This window comes from Lissotriton helveticus, chromosome 10 (assembly GCF_964261635.1).
Source record: "Lissotriton helveticus chromosome 10, aLisHel1.1, whole genome shotgun sequence".
Classification (NCBI taxonomy): domain Eukaryota; kingdom Metazoa; phylum Chordata; class Amphibia; order Caudata; family Salamandridae; genus Lissotriton; species Lissotriton helveticus.
In genome coordinates, this window is record NC_136071.1 from 445818689 (window position 1) to 445841455 (window position 22767).

At 47.2% G+C, this 22767-nt stretch overlaps 2 protein-coding genes across 2 annotated transcripts in view; one reads left to right on the top strand and one right to left on the bottom strand.

Moving 5' to 3' along the window:
* The window catches only part of IFT140 (intraflagellar transport 140), a 1386753-nt gene that overhangs the window by 952169 nt on the left and 411817 nt on the right, over positions 1-22767 (top strand). The window lies entirely within an intron of this gene.
* Positions 369-22767, bottom strand: part of TMEM204 (transmembrane protein 204) — a 146407-nt gene continuing 124008 nt past the window's right edge. Inside the window, exon 4 of the mRNA XM_078662939.1 lies at positions 369-3895. Within this exon, the coding sequence (XP_078519065.1) occupies positions 3651-3895 (245 nt within the window). The 3' untranslated portion in view covers positions 369-3650. The remainder of the gene's footprint in view (positions 3896-22767) is intronic.

Here is a 22767-nt window from a genome sequence, read left to right on the forward strand (position 1 = left end):
TTCTGTAACAGTCCTCCTCAGGGCTTGTCAGTGTGGCCAGCATTGATAGGGGTACTCATATGGAGTATGATTCCAAAGATAGGATGTATGACTCATCCTATGGCGAATTAATTTGATGAGTAACTTTATTCCACTGTCTCCAAATCTTATTATCCCAGTGCGAAATGGAAAATGGCAGTATCTGACTTACTTGGAATGTCACAGTTCACAAAGTGTCATAAGACTGTATTCAGAAATTGGCACATATTGTTTTAAGTACTTTCAAGTCTGTAGCCATTTAAAAAAATTCCTCTGGTACTCCGAACTAAGGCATATGATCATGTTCTTATCAGCTAAGCAAAAACTACAATCTTGCATGTACAAGTGCATTGAAGTTTTACAAGTGTATTTATTATTTGTATGTCAACACAGCCGTACAAACAAAAAAGCCTTTGTCTACATTAGGGATCCAAGTGTACATCTTGGTATACAATATTAGAGGATGCATTTTAAGATATCTGCAGAAAAAAATATAATGCCTTAAATATTCCAGTAATAATTTAAATAAAACATTGCATTATGGTACACCCAGGTGAAAAATCCACAAGCTTCCATTTAAAACTAACACTTCCAAGGGATAACGACGAGCAAGGCAATGGAAAAGCCGTTTGTCAGCGTTGAACATGTCAGTTTGGCGGTGTTTCTGTAAGCGGGACATGGCATGTTTGCAACAGGTGTACAGGACGTAGTGGACTGGCAGAAGTGGGGGTGTCTTTAAGCACTTTACATAACTGGCAGTTGTTACGAAAACTAGATACCAGATGAGGATAGTTTGATGTTCTGTGTGGTGTGAGACAGCAGCCCTGATCTGGTTTCCAAAGGGCAGATCTGCACGTTGAAAATGTCATCAACATGACTGGTGAGTTGTGTTAATGAATAGGCAAAAAGTCAAAGAATTGCATGGTTGCTGTGATTTAAATACTCCATCTTCCTGAATGGGATAATTCTAGAGATGGAGCAAGGCCTAAAATGAGGAGAACATGAGCGCTGTCAACCCTGTAAATATCCTTTTTGAAGAAATTATGTAAGAGCTGATTCCAGTCTCTGTGCTGTGCTTTTACACCATAAAGGCCACCTAACATAACTTGATCATTACTGAGCTTAACTCTCAATTCTTAGGTTGGCTCTCTGTGGGGAAGCAAATGTGATCTCCCTTCATAGAACAGTGAATGAATGAGTATGGAAGAGGAACAGGCGTCACATCCCTACCTCAGTGAAAATCTAATTATCGGTTGCTGTAAAGACCCTGCTTCTCCCTTGTCGCTGGAGATGATCTGGAAGAAATGGGTCAACTTTAAATTGGTACAGCATGGTGCCAGTTTTACTGTAATATATGGGAATGAGAAGTGTGCAGAACATGCTTGGTAGCCCAGGCAGGATGTCCCAGATAGCACAGGCTGGAATTTCTAGGCAACACAAGAATCCTGCATACACGGAGATTGTTATTAAGCGCAAGCAACCTAGAGGTTTACCTAGGATTATTAGGAGGTCCAAGCAGAAAGTGTAAGGAGGGCCACCGCCCAGGCAGTACAGGTATGATGTTGATGTAATCACAGGCCAGAACATTTGTGAAGCAAAGACAGGAGATTTTGAAAAATACATGCAAAGTTTTCCTATAAGCATAGGCATAAGATTGTTAACATGCATATAAAGATGGTATAAGAAGAAGACTGGAGAGAGCTTCTGGGAAGCAGAAACACGTAGAATTGAAATAAATTGGTTAAGAGCTCTAAGAGATAACAATGTTTTCAACAGTTACCTTGTGACATAATTTAAGTTCGAGCCCTAATGTGACAGTCTTCCTTTCAAAGGATGTTGTGCACACTTACTACTTCCATATAATACAGTAAAATTTGCCTTTTGATGCCTTTTATTAGTTACATGATAACATTTTAAAGGAAAATGTGCAGTCAGTTTTCCAAGAAAAAGCACAGTGACCATTTGCAGTGTGTGTGTGGGTGTGAAGAGGGTCCTCAGACGACAAATCGTTGAACAAATGCTTAATCATGCGAGGTGGATTTATATTATTTTAAAAAACTTCAGTGAGAGTTGGCAGTGGTCCCCTGGCTACTGCCTTCTCACCCCGAAGTTACCACACTGTTTCCCATAAGTGATCGGAGCTAAAAGGCACCAGTTCCCCTTTGAGCATCAGTTACATCCTCATTTGGGATTCGGTAACTGATCGATGATTTGTGATTGGAGTTACGGACGCAAATAATGGATACATATAGTACTAATTCGCGATTTGGAAGTAAACACCAAAACATACACCTTCCAAATTGCACATCAATAATAATTTCTAACCCTGTTTTACGATTCCAGAAAAATGTTCTGAACCACAAAATGGGTTTAGTAAAAAAGATTTAGTGATTTAGCGGTGACAACCCCTGAAATTTAGTGATTTGCATGGTTTGTGTGCACTAAGTTACTTAGTACATATGACCCCTTGCCGCTATTTCCTTTACGATCAGATTTATTTTTATTTTTTCTGCAGACAGTTCAGCTTTTGTGTTAATACTGCTTTAGCTCAAGTCATTGTTCATTGGAAGCTTATTTGTTCTGTTCAAGGCCGTTCTCGGTCTCCATCACGCATTTATTCACTTCTTTTATTTGATGTTCATGCTTTATTTTCTATGTCGTCCTTTACCAGAACTCCATTAGTTCATATGATTTTGATAACTTTAGGTTTAGTTATTGTATTGGTATGCTTTACATCTTGATATTCCACCATCACAAGTCCTCTTTCTTCTACAAGCTTTTGTCACTGTTGGGTTTGGTGAAGACAAAGGCCATTGTAATTCAGTACATATGTAGTGAGCTTTGGGAAGCCCCTTTCAAGATATTGGCTTGCTCATTAGGGCCCTTAAGTATCCACACATGTTCCCTTAGACACAGAATGGGGAAAACTCTTTGATAAATTAGGCCCGATCTTTTATGCTTCTGTCATCTGCGCTGGTCCTTATTGCACTTTATGTTCAAACCATACTTTTCATGTTATTCTTAACATGATTTTCTTTATATAAGTGATGTTTCTATCTTGAGCCTGTGTTGTTGTGTGGTGGTAACGTGGGTTCTTTTTTATTAAGGGGACCTGTTTATTTTGTACAATGTTCAGTACTTCTTTTTGAGAAATGTTAGTGTAGTATCTTGCCTGATCTTACGATGTTCACAACTTCTCTCACTTATTGTTTGGTCCTGATATCACATGGTTACCCCAAGCCTGACCCAAAGGTTTCCTCCAGGTATCCACCTACAAGTCCTTTCCGTTGGTAGGTGTTAATTCCGGCTTCCACACTGAACAACTGCGTCATGTAGCCTGGGAGCAGTTCCTATAGATTCTTGCGTCCCTTTCCCGTACACTCCTTTACGTTGTATATACTCTGAATCGCACGTGTATTACAATTTTCAGCTGTGCAGTGAGGGAGTGAAGTCTGTGTTTGACGTTGTTAATGAGGGAAAAAACAACGAAGCAGGTCAATTACCCGGTTCTTCCTGCATACATTTACCTGCACTGCTCCTTTATTGCCTGCTTCGTGCACTTTAGGTGACAAATGTTGATGCTTATACAAAAGAGGGAGGCAAAGACATTTCTCCCCTCCCTACCCCTAGTCTCAGCATGGTGACTCTACATAGTCATTCTCTAGCCCGCGTCTGAAGCGGGCGGTCAGAGTACGGCTAATGACGATGACCCGTGGTGCCATGCAGTCCTCCCGACGGTGGAGGATGTTCCAGATGAGGATGGCGGCTGCCAGGGTGGCAAGCAGGCAGGCTCCAATGTTTAAGTAGCAGGACCAGGACAAGTGGGTGTACGGTCCAATCCGGTAGAAGGTCACCAATCCAATAACCAGCACGAAACCTGCAACGAGAAGGAAAGTACACATGTTTGAATATCTTTATTCGGCAATTTATCACCATAAAAGAATACATATACATATACATTTCCAAATTACCAGTAAAAAGATTATAAAATACAGTAAAAAGCATGGGCACCTCATCAATAAATTACTACACAGTAAATTCAGCATCAGCCTGTAGGACCCCCCGGGAGCAATTTTAGTAAGCGGGAGCGTATCAACCACGCACTTCCCAAAAATTTAGCCACCCCACAAATCATAATGGCAGATGAAGAATCTGTAGAGAGGACGCGTAGTGCCTGGCTGTGGCACCTCAACCCTAATTCCCTACAGACGGGCTTCAACCAGAATATCCGCGCTCCTTTGTAGGCTGGACAGGCGAAAAACAAGTGAGCCACCGATTCCTTTGGAGCCGCACAACCAGGGCATGCACGCAAGAGGGCATCAGAATTCGACCATCTCGCCGTAAAGTCATGCACCGGGAGCATCCCATATCGCAATTTTAGGTACAGCGCTCGATCCAACGGTTTAGTTATCAGGTCGAGAAAGGGTTCCAATTTTCTCACACACTTAATTGACAAAAAATGATCAGTAAGTGAGCCCACATTCGTAACCCTCGTGGCGTTACTCTGTACCCAATCCCAGTATAGTTTTTTAATAACATCTTTGGGTGGCGGTGATTGCGACTCCCATGCCTCTCTTAGACCCAAATTGAAGGCCATTTCTTTCAGTTTATTTAGCCATCCTATTTTTTTACATGTGTCCAGCAAGAGTAGATCGTCCAACCCTTCTGCATACTTTGCGAGCTCCTCAGTTCTTCTTAGTCGGGACCAGAAGAGCAACGGGCGTAACCTCACCAAGTCCTTTAATGTTCTTCTGCCCAGATCTAATCTTAGTGGGATCATTGGGGTGGAAGCTGGAAGAGCTACCACTTTCCTAAAGAAATTATTTTCCGCTACCATCAGATCTGTAACCCCTTCGAACCCCCACAGTTCCGAGCCATAAAGTGCTGCAGGAAGAATCTGTCCCTCATAGATGGCCATAGCTGGGGAGACCGGTTTACTACTTGATTCCCGGAGCTCCTTCAACGTCACCCCGGATACTCTACGGTGACTAAGTAGCATTTTGGAAAGATGGTCCTTCCAGGTCATGCGGCTGTTTATCCGGACTCCTAGATAGTCAAAGGATTCGACCAGCTCGAGGGGGGCACTATTGAGCACAAAGTGATTTTTAAATCTTTTTGAGGGGGCAAAAGCCATCAATTTGGTTTTCGATGTATTGATGGTTAAGCCTCGGGTAGTGCAGAAGGAGCTAAACCGATTCAAGAGTTTTTGTAAGCCCACCGGGGATTTGGAAATTAATAGGGTGTCATCCGCGAAGAGAAGTGTGGGGATTCTCTCCCCCGCCAGGGATGGGGCATCCGTCTCTTCCCTCTTCAGATGGTCCACCACTCCATTTACGAATAGAGAGAAGAGGGTCGGAGCCATGACACAGCCCTGACGTACTCCTCTCCGCACTGGGATCCTATCTGTTAGTTGTCCCTGGGATCCCCATCTAACCCTCGCATAATTCCCCTCGTGTAGCTTCACGATTAGGTTCAGAAGACTGCTGGGAAAACCCATCTCTCCAAGTATTTGCCAAAGTTTTGCACGAGGGACCAGGTCGAATGCAGTCTTGAGATCTATGAAGGCCATATACAAACTGCCTTTCTTGATGGTAACCGCCTTCCAATAGATAGCAAAAAAACGAAAGACCTGGTCCATCGTGCCGACCTTCCTTCTGAACCCCGCTTGTAAGTGGGAGAGGATACTAGCCTCCTCTATCCAGTCGCCTACTCTTGAGATGATGACCCTGCCGACCACTTTCTGGATTATGTCTATCAGACTGATAGGTCTGTAGTTCGCAGGGTCATCTCTTGCCCCCTTCTTATACACAGTGACTACCTCGGCCCCTTTCCAGGAGTCTGGTACCTGGTGTCCCCTCGTGATCAGATTCATTATTATAGCAATTAGTTTGGCCCAGGCCTCTGGCTCCGCCATCAACAGATCTCCAGGGATCCCATCCTGCCCAGCGGCTTTCTTAGGGGTTAGGTGTCTAATCGCCATCATTACTTCTGAGGACGAAAATAAAAGGGCATTTTCCTCTAGGTGGACCCCTTCACCCAGACCATTCACCCCAAGACTAGTTGTTTCCTCTAAGTCTCCGTATAGGGATGAAAAATGGGTAAACCATTGCTGACTAGTTATATGAGCAGCCAATGGTTGCGATTTTCTCTGCCTAGTTTTATTAATCAAATCCCAAAAAAGGTTCGGGTTCCTACTGCTCACAGCCGTGGAGAGATCCTGCCAATGCTGTTCCTCCCACTCCCGTTTGGCCAGTGATAATGCTCTCAGATAATCCTTCCTGGCCGCTCTAACCAGTAAGGGGTTCCCTGAAAGCAGAGCTTTTGTCAGATTTTTCCTTATGCTCTTACAGTGATCAGTGTACCATGGTTTACAAAGAGTAGAGGGTATAGCGGGAGCCCTATTACTTTTCCCTTTCGAGATGAAAAATTGGCCAACTTGATCTATTGTGGCTTTATAGGCAGAGTCAAGTGAGGGGTGTTGGGGGCTGATGGTCCGATTATCACCATCCCAGATCTCTAAATTAGAAGTCAAACCCTCAACCAGGGATTTAATGATACCTATATCATCCTCCTTGAGGTTAGCCTTATCCCATTTTAATCTACGGTTATTGTTGTATGGGATAACCTCTTTAGTTATTTTTAAGGTGTCGTTCGCCCGCCTGACGTTAGAAACACCCCAATTGAACTTGCAGCACAGGGGATTGTGGTCACTATCCTGACTTGGGAAGACCTCCATATCAATAAGGTCCGCCCAGAATCCAACGTCCATTAGGATATAATCTATTCGGGACGGCCCTGAGAGTCTATTAAAGGTCAGTGCCCCTGTCTGGTCGGATATGGTCCTGCCATTAAGGGCTCTTAATTTGTGGTCCCTTGTCAGTGCATTACTTTGAATGGCCCTGGATGACCACTTCTTAATAGGGGGGAGGGAGAGAGTTGGAATGGACCATTTTGAATCCTCCTCTTCAATTCCTAAGGGATCATCTCCGAGGAGGGGTTCGAATGTACAATTAAAATCACCCCCCACAAGGATTTTAGCTGAACAAGAGCAATTGGCTAAGGCCGAGTCCAAAGCTGTTAGGGTCGAAGAGGTAGAGTCGCCCGGTGTCCCTCTCGCATAGACATTAAAAAGGTCAAGCCTGACGACATCCTCCCGTCCTCTTGCCGAAAGGTGGAGTATATCATTACACTCCACATTGTGGCATTTGACCACCCAGTTCAGATCTATTTTTAACCAAACTATGAGCCCACCCGCTGGTCTACCCTTTCCCTTGCTTACAGCGGGCACAGAGTGGGTGGTATACCCCGATTTATATAGCGGAACTAAGCTCCATGTTTCCTGAAACAGGCAAACATCAAACTGCTCAATGAGTGTATGCCACTCCGGAATTTCGAGCTTCCTCTTTAGCCCGGCAATGTTCCAAGAAAGGAGGTTTATTACCCGCCGCCCTCTGTGCAAAGAAGTATTACCCACCACAGTCGCACTCTCGTTAACCACCCTGCTCGTAAGGCTCCCCCCCTCCTGGACCAATAGAATGGAGGTTGCAGAGCAACCAACCATACTAGTCAGAGGCCCAGCTAGCCTAGAATCCTCAATGATGTCAATGGTGGTGGCCATATGGGCTGTAAGTAAACTAACTTCTTCTATATCTATATTTCCACAGAGTAGTCCAGGATCCTCTTCTCCATGGAGTTCATTTTCCCCCCCCCCCAGGCCCCAAACTTCAATCACAGTCTTCCAGCCCTGACAGCTGGGAAAACCGATTGTAAGTATCCAACGGGGTAAAGGGTATCAGGTGATTCATCCTTGAGCCCGGGTTCAACGTATGTCTATAAGGAACCATGGACCAAGCGGAGTGTAGGTCAGGCATCCTGGTGAACTGATGCCCATACTCGGGATGATTGTTAATATAGGGTAGTGTAAAAGACGGCCTAGAAGACTGAGGTCTGTTTACATATTTAGAGGTAGTGACTTCTAACCTGGGGTAGAAGTATGTTAAAGCCCGTGGGGTGATACAGGTTTCCCCGTTCCCAGGTGGCCAGTTTAAGATATAATCAACTGCCCGAGGGTCTCTAAAGTTGACCACCACTACGTCCCCCTCTATATTTTTAGTTCTCCTCCCCAGCCAGTTAATCCGTCTAACATGAGCTATGTCCCCATCTACATTTGGCGCTATCGGCCTGTGCAACCTCAACCAGTGGATAATTTTATTCTTGAGGTCAGCATATCCCTCCTTCTTATTTTCTGTTAACTGAGGGACCCCCGTTAGAATCACAACATAGGGCACAGCTTCTGGAGGAATCTCTACTTGTGGGACCCTTTTATGAGATGTTCTGCTATTTTCACCATCCCCATGTGCGTTCTGATTGTTGCTAGTCGAGGCCTTTATGGTTGGTTTGATGGAGACAGCACCCAATTCAGTGGCTGGTGCCTTTAATTGTTTAGGCGGCGGTGTGTTGTGTGGTGGGGGGGCAGCTCTACCCTGAGGCTGGCTAGTTTGCTTAATCCGAGCGGGGACAGATGAAGTTTCCGATTTCTTTTGAGGTGTGATGGGAGGGGGCCCTGTCAAGGGTGTGGGATGCACCACCCCACTTCCTTTATTTTTGGTAAGAGTAGACATACTGGTTATGGCAGCTTCCAATATGGTTAATCTAATTTCAACCTTTTTAATGGACTCATTGATAGGAAGAAGGAGAGATCTCAACAAAAATTCCAAGTTCCCTGTCGCTGAGGGGGGAAGTTGGGGTAAATTAACGGTTGGGGTGGCTCTATCGTTATTATCTGGAGCCACATCTTGTGTGGCTACTACAGATGGGCAATGAACCGGTAGAACCACAACCTGTGGTGTATGATCCTGCTCTACTACTGGTGGGATCTCGGTTATAATGGGGGTTTTTGTCCCTTTACCAAAGTCGGTGTGCGATGTTTTAGCTTTACCTGGTACCACCCTTTGTTTCTTCCTTCTTTTATTAGGGGGAGGGCGGTGGGTCTGGGCTACAGGTAAGAACTTAACTTTCTGCTGCCTAGATTTAGATGTCTCAGTGACACGGCTACAACTAGGGGTAGGTGAAACAATTACAATATTATCCGAGGGCAAACCGGGAGTGGCTACAAAGTCACGAAACAGTAAGGGGACTCCGTCTTGACTTACGTTATCCTCACTCAAATCAGTCGTATCTCCCTCCCGGTTCAATACAAGTAGACTATCAGTAGGGGGTCTATGTTTCATATTCTCAACTGAGCGACGCCGCTCTGCCCTACGCTCTGCTAGAATAGAGTCCTTTTCTCCCTCACTCTTCTTAGGAAAATAGTTCTCCAGTGAGCCATTGCGTAATTTGGAATTTTTACCCGGAGTAACATCTTCTGTTGCCATATCCATCTTGTAGCGAGACACTATCCTCCAAACTACAAGAAAAAAGAAAGGGGTCAGGCCCTGCCCGGCCTCTTCCGGCCCCGGACGGCCACAGACGGTCCCGCCCTTGTCCCGGGCTTCTCCCGGCGCCCTCCCGCGCGCTCCCGCGCTGCGGGGAGAGACTGCTCCTTAAAAAGAAGAACTAAGAGACTTAGGGGGCGTGGCCGGCAGGGAGAGGAGCCCAGCTGACAACGGGCGCGCGGGGACTCCTGGAACTTAGAGTCCACCCGCTCTACCCTCGCAGCCCTGCCGGTGTCCCAACGAAGCCCCAGGCAAATTCCCCACAGCTGCTAAGTCCGCGAAGCGGGACCCGCGCAGCGGGTCCGGCGAGCAGCAGCGGCTTAGCAGGCAGGTTTCCAAAGAACGGAGGTCCGTGGCGTGGTATAATTTCCAAGTGAGTGTCCCGCTGCTGTGAGGGCTGGAGATGATTAAATTCTGCTGTGTTGGGGGCGTGGCCGGCAGGGAGAGGAGCCCAGCTGACAACGGGCGCGCGGGGACTCCTGGAACTTAGAGTCCACCCGCTCTACCCTCGCAGCCCTGCCGGTGTCCCAACGAAGCCCCAGGCAAATTCCCCACAGCTGCTAAGTCCGCGAAGCGGGACCCGCGCAGCGGGTCCGGCGAGCAGCAGCGGCTTAGCAGGCAGGTTTCCAAAGAACGGAGGTCCGTGGCGTGGTATAATTTCCAAGTGAGTGTCCCGCTGCTGTGAGGGCTGGAGATGATTAAATTCTGCTGTGTTGGGGGCGTGGCCGGCAGGGAGAGGAGCCCAGCTGACAACGGGCGCGCGGGGACTCCTGGAACTTAGAGTCCACCCGCTCTACCCTCGCAGCCCTGCCGGTGTCCCAACGAAGCCCCAGGCAAATTCCCCACAGCTGCTAAGTCCGCGAAGCGGGACCCGCGCAGCGGGTCCGGCGAGCAGCAGCGGCTTAGCAGGCAGGTTTCCAAAGAACGGAGGTCCGTGGCGTGGTATAATTTCCAAGTGAGTGTCCCGCTGCTGTGAGGGCTGGAGATGATTAAATTCTGCTGTGTTGGGGGCGTGGCCGGCAGGGAGAGGAGCCCAGCTGACAACGGGCGCGCGGGGACTCCTGGAACTTAGAGTCCACCCGCTCTACCCTCGCAGCCCTGCCGGTGTCCCAACGAAGCCCCAGGCAAATTCCCCACAGCTGCTAAGTCCGCGAAGCGGGACCCGCGCAGCGGGTCCGGCGAGCAGCAGCGGCTTAGCAGGCAGGTTTCCAAAGAACGGAGGTCCGTGGCGTGGTATAATTTCCAAGTGAGTGTCCCGCTGCTGTGAGGGCTGGAGATGATTAAATTCTGCTGTGTTGGGGGCGTGGCCGGCAGGGAGAGGAGCCCAGCTGACAACGGGCGCGCGGGGACTCCTGGAACTTAGAGTCCACCCGCTCTACCCTCGCAGCCCTGCCGGTGTCCCAACGAAGCCCCAGGCAAATTCCCCACAGCTGCTAAGTCCGCGAAGCGGGACCCGCGCAGCGGGTCCGGCGAGCAGCAGCGGCTTAGCAGGCAGGTTTCCAAAGAACGGAGGTCCGTGGCGTGGTATAATTTCCAAGTGAGTGTCCCGCTGCTGTGAGGGCTGGAGATGATTAAATTCTGCTGTGTTGGGGGCGTGGCCGGCAGGGAGAGGAGCCCAGCTGACAACGGGCGCGCGGGGACTCCTGGAACTTAGAGTCCACCCGCTCTACCCTCGCAGCCCTGCCGGTGTCCCAACGAAGCCCCAGGCAAATTCCCCACAGCTGCTAAGTCCGCGAAGCGGGACCCACGCAGCGGGTCCGGCGAGCAGCAGCGGCTTAGCAGGCAGGTTTCCAAAGAACGGAGGTCCGTGGCGTGGTATAATTTCCAAGTGAGTGTCCCGCTGCTGTGAGGGCTGGAGATGATTAAATTCTGCTGTGTTGGGGGCGTGGCCGGCAGGGAGAGGAGCCCAGCTGACAACGGGCGCGCGGGGACTCCTGGAACTTAGAGTCCACCCGCTCTACCCTCGCAGCCCTGCCGGTGTCCCAACGAAGCCCCAGGCAAATTCCCCACAGCTGCTAAGTCCGCGAAGCGGGACCCGCGCAGCGGGTCCGGCGAGCAGCAGCGGCTTAGCAGGCAGGTTTCCAAAGAACGGAGGTCCGTGGCGTGGTATAATTTCCAAGTGAGTGTCCCGCTGCTGTGAGGGCTGGAGATGATTAAATTCTGCTGTGTTGGGGGCGTGGCCGGCAGGGAGAGGAGCCCAGCTGACAACGGGCGCGCGGGGACTCCTGGAACTTAGAGTCCACCCGCTCTACCCTCGCAGCCCTGCCGGTGTCCCAACGAAGCCCCAGGCAAATTCCCCACAGCTGCTAAGTCCGCGAAGCGGGACCCGCGCAGCGGGTCCGGCGAGCAGCAGCGGCTTAGCAGGCAGGTTTCCAAAGAACGGAGGTCCGTGGCGTGGTATAATTTCCAAGTGAGTGTCCCGCTGCTGTGAGGGCTGGAGATGATTAAATTCTGCTGTGTTGGGGGCGTGGCCGGCAGGGAGAGGAGCCCAGCTGACAACGGGCGCGCGGGGACTCCTGGAACTTAGAGTCCACCCGCTCTACCCTCGCAGCCCTGCCGGTGTCCCAACGAAGCCCCAGGCAAATTCCCCACAGCTGCTAAGTCCGCGAAGCGGGACCCGCGCAGCGGGTCCGGCGAGCAGCAGCGGCTTAGCAGGCAGGTTTCCAAAGAACGGAGGTCCGTGGCGTGGTATAATTTCCAAGTGAGTGTCCCGCTGCTGTGAGGGCTGGAGATGATTAAATTCTGCTGTGTTGGGGGCGTGGCCGGCAGGGAGAGGAGCCCAGCTGACAACGGGCGCGCGGGGACTCCTGGAACTTAGAGTCCACCCGCTCTACCCTCGCAGCCCTGCCGGTGTCCCAACGAAGCCCCAGGCAAATTCCCCACAGCTGCTAAGTCCGCGAAGCGGGACCCGCGCAGCGGGTCCGGTGAGCAGCAGCGGCTTAGCAGGCAGGTTTCCAAAGAACGGAGGTCCGTGGCGTGGTATAATTTCCAAGTGAGTGAGTGAGAAAGTACACATGTCAGGAACACCCATTTAGCCTACAGTGCAAAAGCATTGCGTTTCTCCCTCCCTGGCAGATTGGATATGTGTCGTTCGTATCTACAGTTCGGTCCTTGGTGTTATTGGTCCTAAAATAGGATCCCGCCATCCTTTGCATTTTTTACATGTCCATGCCATTTCGCCCACAGTTCAATCTGTTTTGTTAATGGTCCCACCTCTACATGCCATCCTCCCTCGCCGATTTTTTTATGTCCATGCCATTCAAGTCTAAATTACAACTTTCTTGTTAGCAGGCCTATTGCGGTATGTTAACCCATCTCATAACACTCACATTTGGTATGTTGACTAGTCCACACTGAGAGTACATAAACTGGGATTGGGGGATGGAGGGATTGGTGATGTGGTAGGGAGAAGGTTTAGCAGAGAGAAATAGGGCCACATGATGATGATGATGATATGGGGCTTCTTAAGCGCTCGAATGTCAAGGCGTCTTGGCGCTGGTGTGTGTACGCAGGGGCAGGCACTGAGCTAGATCTACTCGGGAGTAAACAACCGAGTTGGAACATGGAGAGGGACACCACCACCTGGGGCATGGGTGGCATCCTGCTTAAAAATAAAAAGCACAGAGTTAGACAGGAGAGTGGGGTCACCTCTCAGAAGAAATATGCAAAATAGTAAGAAAGGAAGGTGGTGGCAAATGAGGTGGGCAGCAGCATTGAGATTAGCGGCAAAGCCAATCCTGTCTGTGTTTCCATGTCATGGACCTCAGTCCTTCTGGTCCTAGCCATCACCAGTGTTTTAACTTGACCCACGTGCTGTGGTGTTATCGAGGTGATAACGAGGGATGCTCCAACCTTGATAGCAGCCATTTACCATGTGGTGCTTACTTGTTTAGTAACACATCTTAATAGAAGTTCAAGTGTTCACTAGGCAGGTTTAAAGATTGCAGCAGCTGCATTTCATCTTTGTGTATCAGTGCTTCAAAGGCTGTCATTGTGTCCACTGTACCTGCTGTGGTGCTTGCAGTGGTGCTGGAACAATTTTCAGAGTGTTATTGCTGCCATCAGTGTTACATCACTGAAGTCTTAGGGACTGTGAAATATCCAAGAAGAAAACATGTTGCAAATGAGCTACTACCATTCAGAAGGCGAGTTGTAAGGGTGTAGAATGTAGCTCGTGGTGCATTTTGGAGCACTCTGTTGCACGTATGTTACTAAAACAAGGTGAGGTAGTTCATTGCCATTTACAGAGGGCACATTTTGCACATTTTTCATTGAAATGGCCACTAATTTGGGCAGACAAACTTTTACTGACAAAACTTTAAAGTGCACAAGTGATAATGTGTAGAAGAGAGTTTTCAAAGATTTATCATTTGTGATTCACTATGTGTTTTCATTTGTTTTGATTCTTTTAAAATATTTGTTGCCATCACAGTTTAGAATTAAAAAATTTCTTCATTTGTGCTTTCCTAATTGTTGACACATTTTGAAATGTTTGGACAGTTCACTTACAGATATTTACATTTTGATGTTAGAAAAACAATCTTTCCTTTCCCACTCCATGTAGCCCAGTAAGATTGTCACATAATTCACTTTAAAAAAAACTGTTGTTGCAGTCAGAGAAAGATAAGTAAACAACCCCCAAGATACAAAAATAAGCAGCAATTTGTCAGAAGACATAGGCATACACGTGACCCTTTGTCTGCACAGCCAATGTGACAAAAAAACGGAATAAAGGCATCTATATTTCTCATTCACCTTCTAAACTCCAGCGTGGTTATTTTGGGGGTGATTTAGCACCCCTACTTCCCGCGCCTGTGAGGGGTTGTTTTTAAATAACATCAGTGCATATGTGAGTCCTTTGCCTCTTCTCAGTTGTGGCCCAGGAGCCTTTCCACAGCTCTAGTCTTTGGATTGTTCACATACAGATGGGGAGTGCATCCCCCCTCCTCTCAGGGCACTCGCCCTTTTCCCTTTTTTAACACAATCTATCCCGGTCTCATTGCATGTCTCTTATTTCACTCTGCCTTTCTAATAGTAGCGATAGGCAGTCCATCAGTCCTTAAACTGCTGGTGTGTGTGGACAGAGCCTTCAGTGTTTAGGTACTTCTTCTGACTTTATTCATTGATCCATCCTATCTCTAACCTTCTCCCTGTTGCTGTTATGAAGTCTCAAAACGAACTCATACAAGTCATTACGTTATTGCATTTTTCAATGTTGTGACCCCACAAAAAGGCATGTCTCAAAGCTCTGCCAACTCCAGGCAAAGGTGAGAAGATAACAGCCTTCTTGGATAGATGAGATACTTACCCTGGGCCCTGGCCTTGAGTGATGATCATAATTCGTTTAAGTCTTTGTTAACAGTTGATTCCTACATTGCCTAGAAATATATAAGAAGCATGTCTCCCCGTGAAATCACGTCACAGTTTTTCTCCTCCATGGTAGACACGTCTGTTTAATTTGTTCTTAGTTGAATTACCTCCTGTTCTACTGCATGTGACATCTTAAATAGTCGCTCCTGCCCTCCCAGACTTCCAACTCGTTCAAGGATAGTTTTTCCGAGTTTTATTATATATTACTTATTTCTTTTCCGAAACAAAGACATTGAGGTCACACTGCTTTAAAGATGTCATTGGGAGTACTCACAATATTACTGTTTAGGATTTTTAAAAAATAATACGATTCTTCAGCATCCTCTGTGATGTCACTGGTGATGCCACTGAATGTTTTTAAATTCGCATCAGTGTTCAGTGCTGATTATTTCATCAGCAGTGGCAAGCAAATGTGCTCATAACATTAAATCCAGAATTGTACTTTTTAGGATGGGCACACCATAGGCCCAGAACCAAATAAAGAATCTGTTGTTGCAGACATCTGTATAAGTAAAGCACTCCAATCCCTTTGGGTCGAGTTTGTGCTATATAAAACTGCACACAAAAATGACATGGCGAATTGATCTGTGCACCTCTCGCGGGTGTGTTTACCTTGATTAGGAGCATGACGTGTGCAGAGGTTATAGTTGGCCAGAACAGCAGCTCAGTAATTCTTCAGATGGTGTTGGATTTGAAAGCATGTGCGACCCTAGCCTCTGTTGTCTGCACTGATTATGAGAGAGGGTGCAGTTTAATCTGATAAACCGTGAAGGTTGTACACAGGTCGCACATCATGGCCTGGTGCATGCTTTCTCATTGCATACGCCTCCTTTATCCTTCTGGGCTCACTTTAATGCATGTGGCCCATCCAGATTCTGGCCGTGGCAGGGGGTTGGCCTTTTACTAGTATCCACCTAAGAATCTGGAAGTCCGTGATCCTCATCAAACCATAGGCATTGCAAGTTTGCCCTTTACTTCTCAGGCATGTGTTTCTTTCATGCCGACATTTGCCATTTCAAATGGGATGTATGACATTCCAATGCTTGCAGTTACAATACATGCCTTTACCACGCCTTTTTTACAACACATGCCTTTACCACACGTCTTTACCATACAGATAAATATAAATGTGGTAAATAAATAAAATATATAAATATTTAGAGAGAGAGAGAGAGAAATTCACTAAAAAAGCAAAGGTTACAGGGAGGTTATAGTTCGGTTCAGTTTTTACACACACGAAGCCATAGAAATTCAAGAGTTATAGTTATAGTTAGGTCTAGTAACTATAACTTGTGCCCTAAGGTAACTATAACTCACACTTCCGCCATGTACATTTTTCTCATCAATAATTTTATTGGAAATGTTGCAATGATTTCATTGAAGATGTCATGACTGAAGCAATATGTGGGGTAAGTAGCAGTGCATGGTGAGAGCGCAAGAAATATTAACCTTAGGGTTATAGTTTCTTGAGATAAGTATAACTGTAACTGTAGAATTTCTATGGTTGTCTGCGTAAAATCTGAACCTAAGTATATTGTCCCTCTAACCCTTGTTTTTTTAGTTAGTGACTTTTTAAGGTTTTTTTCAATTCAATTTCCTAAATATAATGTCCATGTGCCCTTTGTTTTTTTCAGGGAAATTCTAGATTTTTTTATGTTAAGTATTATTTAATTACCTTACTTTAATCTAACCCCCACTGCGCACTGCCTTTGGCCGTGCATGGCTGGAGATGGCCGCCGGGCCTGGCCTGTGGCAAACACCCTGTAGACACCCAACGCCCCGCATGGCCTTTGGCAGTGTGCAAATAAAAAATAAAAAACATTAATGGCTCCAGGAGTGGGGCAGTGCGGCCACCTCCTTTTAAATTGCACGGGCAGGCCCTGGAGAGGTGGTAGTCCCTGGGACGAAAACGGCCTGGGAGTGGGGGTCTACATGGCCTTCCTCCCCAAGATAAACCTTGCCCCTGGAAGCTTGTTCCAGTGTGGCCCCCCTTTCCCCTTAATTTACATTTGCTTGGCCCTAGGGAGGTGGCGGTCCCCGGGAACGAGGAAGGCAATGGGTAGGGTGCCGCGTGTGCCCCCTCCCCAATAGACATATCTGTATTTGTCCCCGGGACCTGGCCCACCCAGGGGTTGAAGTATGAACAAGCGCAGGAGACTGCGCTTGTTTGTTTGTTAAATTTTTGCCAAAAATAAAATGACATAACATGTATTTTTTAAGTGCACGTTCACCCAAGAGTATCTTAGCACTGAATAACAGATGTTTATTTTTAACCAACCTAATGGTACTCAAATGCTTTTTTGCCCCAGCAGGGTCCTTGTGGTACCCCCTACCAGGCCTAGGGGTTCAGGGTATTCCTACCCTGCTCCTGTCTCTTTTTTTTTTACTGTTTTTTTGGGACTCGTCTGAGTCTCAAAATGGCTGTCAACACTTCCTGGTTGAAGTGTTAGCAGCCAATCAGATCTCAGCATGAGATCTGTCGGATCGACAGAGGATTCGCGTCCCTAGATATATACATTTATTTTTCCTTTATTAACTCAAGAACTACTGAATGGATTTACACCAAATTACAAAAAGGCCTCTTTCTGGACCAAGAGCTAGCTTTCTGCCAAATCTGGTGTCTGGTGTGATTGCTTTCAGCGGTTCGGGCTGTAGCTGTGTTCAAAATCTCTATGGGAAGTTGCATAGGGAAAACATGTTTTGGGACAACTCTCTCTCCCCCCCCCCCCCCTCCCCTCCGCCCCTCCCTTTTCTTGGCACACTTGATGAATCACCCTGAAACTTTCCAACCAGAAGCTGAAGTGAATGGCAAACTAGTTGATAATTTTGTGAAGATTCATTAAACATGTATGTATTTATACATATATATAATACATATGCAAAGACCACTGGCACTGTGGACCAGGTTAGCAGGAACTCTGTGCACTTCAGTTGAAATTGCATCAAATACCAGGCACAAAGTGGGGGTGACCATGTCAAAAAGGGGCACTTCCTACAGTATATGTATATATATATATGTACACTGTAGGAAGGGCCCCTTTGATGCAATTTCGACTGAAGTGCACTGAGTTCCTGCTAACCTGGTCCACAGTGCCAGTGATCTTTCCCTAAAACAAAGTAACTGTGTAATTGTTCCCTAATTGGCAAGACCCTTAGCATCCCTGTAAATCTTACGCATGAGTACTAGAGGGTGCCTAAGGGACACAGCATGTATTGTGCCACCCTAAGGGACCCACCACCAAACTCATGCAGACTGCCATTGCTGGCTGTCTGAAATTGTGCAGACATAAGTGAAATCATAACATTCGTACACACCCTGTGTGCCATGCCCACAGACACTGCATGCAATATATGTAAGTCACCACTCCAGCAGGCCTTATAACCCTACGGCAGGTTGTACTATATTACAAGTGAGGACATATCTGCAAGAGCCGATATGCCCCTGTGCCGTCTAGTTCAATTGCTAGATAGTACAAGTGAACAGGGAAACCATCTTTACTATATTCTCTGGGCACTAGGCATTACGAGTTCCCCTTCTACATGATGGCTTCACTGAATATATTTGGTGTTTGGTATCAGACACCTTGTCTTAATAAATCTATACTGATGCCAGTAGTAGATTTATTAAGATATGCACCCAGAGGGCACCTTAGCGGGCCCCCTGGAAACCTACCAGCCTCTTAGTGTGCTGGCTGACTGGTATTGCCAAGCCGGCCACCACAGACATGTTTGTGACCCCCTGCAGGTGGGAGCCCTCGCTCTCTGAGGCCAGAAACAATGCCTGCTCTGTAGGAAGGTTTTCACACATCCTCCAACAGGATGACTAGTGAATCTGTAAACTAAGGCCAGTGACTGCAAAGACCCTGTGGCGTTTGAAATGCGATCCCGCCTAACCCCAGGCCTGGGAGATTCCACCCCCTGCCCTGAGGCATATTTGGCACCAGGGCAGGTGGTAAATTAGCTGTATTAGGAGTCATGGTGCACTACTAGGCCAGTCACACCCTATGGTGGGCTGTCTGAGGTGCCTCATGAATGAAGGGTTCCACTATTTTGATTTTGATGAAAATTCGAATTTTTAGACAGGGTTATGCCCATTGCCCACAGGAAGTGGTCATATAGAAGCTGCAGTGATCCCAGAGATAAGAGCCCATTGGCTACTACCCTTCACTCGCCTTAACGTTTCTAAATTGAGTCTTTAGGTGGCCCCCTAACACCAAGAACTCAGATTCATCTGACTAAAGAAAGAAAAGGACAAAAAAGAGCTGAAGAGGAAAGAACTGCGGAATGCTGGTGGACTCTGGCACCAAACCCTGCCTGGGGGCTTACCTGCTCCTGTCCCGAGAATTGCGACAGCCCGACTCATCCTGCAGCTGTGCATCCTCCTAAAGCCTCGGAGGGCCTCCAGCACTTTACCAAGTTGTCAGCATTTCCCTTGAAGTAAAGGAGCCACTTCCCTGCAGCCTGTAGGAATTGACCTCAACATCTGGTTCACCATTCTTCTGTTCACCAGGTCTACTGACGTAGAAGCCCCTCAGGAAGCGGTCACCAGGCTCTTAGAAGTCAGATCCATCTCCAACAAATTAGAAGGTTCCAGGACCAAACTGAGCCACACTGCACCAATTCTTGGGGCACCTGATCCCTTGCAGCAACCAAAGCTTGTTTGAGTCCAATACAGATTCCAATGCCTTAAAGACTGAGCTACAGATGAGGGACGTCAGCATCACAGAGGCCAGCACTGAGTGCGGCCCAGCTGTCCTGATTTGTCCCCCTTTGCAGGTCCACCCGAGAACCGTTGGTGCCCTTTGATGCACGGGTCCCAGCCAACCAAAACCCTCTGTACCGGAGCTCCCCAGGCCACGTTCACGACAACCGACTGTGCTGTCCTCTTCCCAGGAACCCCATGAACCGAGCCCCCCGTTGGGTGCTCTGGACTTGTTTCTAAGTCCCCCTCAGCAGCTTTTTAGGAGCTCCCCTCCTTGCCTAAGGTGCAACGCGTAAGGCTACCAAACCCAGTCCAGCACCTCTGCACCCAGACACTCCGGGCAGGTAAACTTCCACTGCTGGTGGTATTTTGGACCTTGCCACCCTAGCAACTTAAGTCCAACAGGGAACCCCTAAGAACTGTTTATAAATAACCGTATGCAGTATATGCTTTTTACTCCACAGGAAAGCATTACTGCGTGAAAACGCATTTGAGTGAAATTTGTACTCACCTTCTAAAATTGCTATTACAAAAATGGTGTTAAAATAAATATAAAAAGACTTGTTATGTTTTGAGCTTCTTCTTGAGCGTGTGCCTCATTTATTGACTGTTAACAGATGCATGCACTGCCCTCTGATAAGCCTAAATAAACTACTTGCCCACCCTACCACAAAAGAGAACATTTGGGATTTAATGTAAGCCCTGTAAGCCAATAAGGGTTGTCTGGACACCCCCCTCAAGCTTCTTACACTAGATATGAGGGTGTGGGTACTGGTCCACGAGATTAACTATTTTGTAAAGGCAAGCTTTAGAGCATACTCTTTCTTATCAGGGGCCGATTCAGTGGCTGCTTTCTTGGATAGCCAGCTGCACAAAGTGTGCAGAATCTATCCACATCCACCAACATAATCGGGTTTCCTTTGCAGGGATCGACCCAGAAGCAGCCACACATAAATAACATCAAATCGACTTAGTAAAACATTCCCCGCTGCAAACTGCGAATTCCTCCAATGCAGATATTCACAGGCGGGCGTAAGTGACATTTTGGAGCTAGGAGGAAAGAAAGTGCTGTAATGGACATCGTGGTTTGTGCTGGGTCTCTTTGACCACCCTAAGGAAACACGAGGGAATACCAAGTTCTAGACAGGTGACAGCCATGCCATGGAAATCCAATGCCTCTCCCAGTAATCAAATGGCGACCTGCTGGAGCGCAGTGGGCTGGGGCGGGGAGTGACGCTTACCTTGGAGAGGGTAAAAGGGGACTCGGAAAGTATCCAATGGACCAACAATAGGACGAGTTATTGCAATCACTCCTCTCCAAAGACAGGAATTGCAACCTCAGCGAAGTCCTACTAACTGGCGGACTAGCGTTTAAAAAGTTATGATTTAAGCAAAAAGTATTAATATTAAAACAGCAACCAAGTGGAGCTATATGGATAACCTCACACGTGACTCTCTTCATGCACCCCGCATACCACCCCTCCAGTTGTCATGAAACCGTTACACGACACTAAACGGTTGCACCGCAGGGCATACTTAAAGATTCCTATGCATTTGATGCCGTATAGTTTGGCTGCTAGTCTTGTCCTTCCATGGAGCGTGCCTTCTCATTTTCCCACCGGGGAGCTACGTGTCCGTTTTCTACTGACTGCCCCCGCCCAAGCATGAGTCGCCCTAGTCCCACTCGGCGTCCAGGCCCCGCCATCAAAAGGAACAGCATATATTAATCATCTGTCAGCAGGAAGCAGGATGGGGCTTCCTCGCTCAGCCCAAAATAAAACTCCTTCTGTGAGCTCGGCCACTTCCCTTCACAGGCCCTTTGCCTGAACCCTGGATCCCAAGCCCAGCCAGTCATGGAAGAGGCCGTTTGCTGCCCTGGCATGTTCAAACTGAAGCGTGCACATGAGAGGAATGCTGCCATATTAACCCCAAATGGTGGCAGGCCGGCTGATGCTACAGCACTACTGCTTCACTTTATTTCCACCGGTTTGGGTAACAGTATAAAAAAAAAGCCCTTCGTTAATAGTGGTGTAGCCACGGGGGGCCTGGCACCCCTCCATACAAACGATGGGCCCCCCTAAATGCAACTGACTACTGACCAGAGATTGCTTTCAAAACAAAGCCTTAGCTTATGTTAAAAGTAACACTTACTTTGATCCCTGAATACATGCGGCATTTGAGTCAAAATTAAACCTCTGCATTCTAAAACAGACAGCAAACTATTTTTTTTAATTTCCAAAATATCAGCGAAACTTCTACTTCATGGTCCTCAACAGAAAATATTTATGTAAAGGATAATCATAATACTACAAGCACCACTGTAATGTATTTATTAGTGAAACACAAGCTTTTCTATCCCACTTTTCCTTTTTCTCTTTTCTCTCACAAAACATGATTTCACTGCTGTTTTCAAGTTATCCTTACCCCTTATCCATTTTATTAGATCAAGATCTCCCATCCATCTTTACCCACAACCCCTTAATGCTTCAAAATGTCCTTAAGATGGTGTCATTGTCTGCTTATGAACTAATTCGATAATGTGGGACATTACGGCTAGTATAATGGCACAATGGGGTGACATGCGGCTATAGGAGCACCAGCACTAGGAACATTGAAGTGGGCATAGTGGCAAAGGGCCACTGACACTAACAAGGGAAGACAGACTCGGGGGCTTGGGCAAATGGGCACTCCTACCAGGATAATGACAAAGGCACATCAACATAGTCATTAGGAAAATTAGGACACTGGAACAGAGGAAACAAACAGGAACACCAATTCTGACATGGGAACAATGACACTGAAACTCTAACATGGTGCAAACACTAATGTTGGCATGTGCAGTTTTATGGAAACACTAGGGCCAATAATACTGATATTAAATGTTTGAAACTAGGACCCTTTACCAGAACAATCGCACAATACAGGGACAGTGACTGGCACACACCACTAGCGGGCAGACATGTGGATACAGACAGGAACACAACCATTGAGACACTGCCACTGGGACATGAACCCTAGAACACAGATGCAGTGTGCACTTATACTCACAAGGGGATGTTGGAATGAGGTTAGTGGCAATGGAGTGTTTATATGGGTCACAAACATTGACGACAATCACATGGTAACACTGACACAAGGGCACTGACACAACGCAAGGCAAACAAAAGGGTGCTGACTGGGGCTACACAACACTGTAGTTCTGACTTGTAGTTATTGACATTGGTCACTGACACTAGGATACTG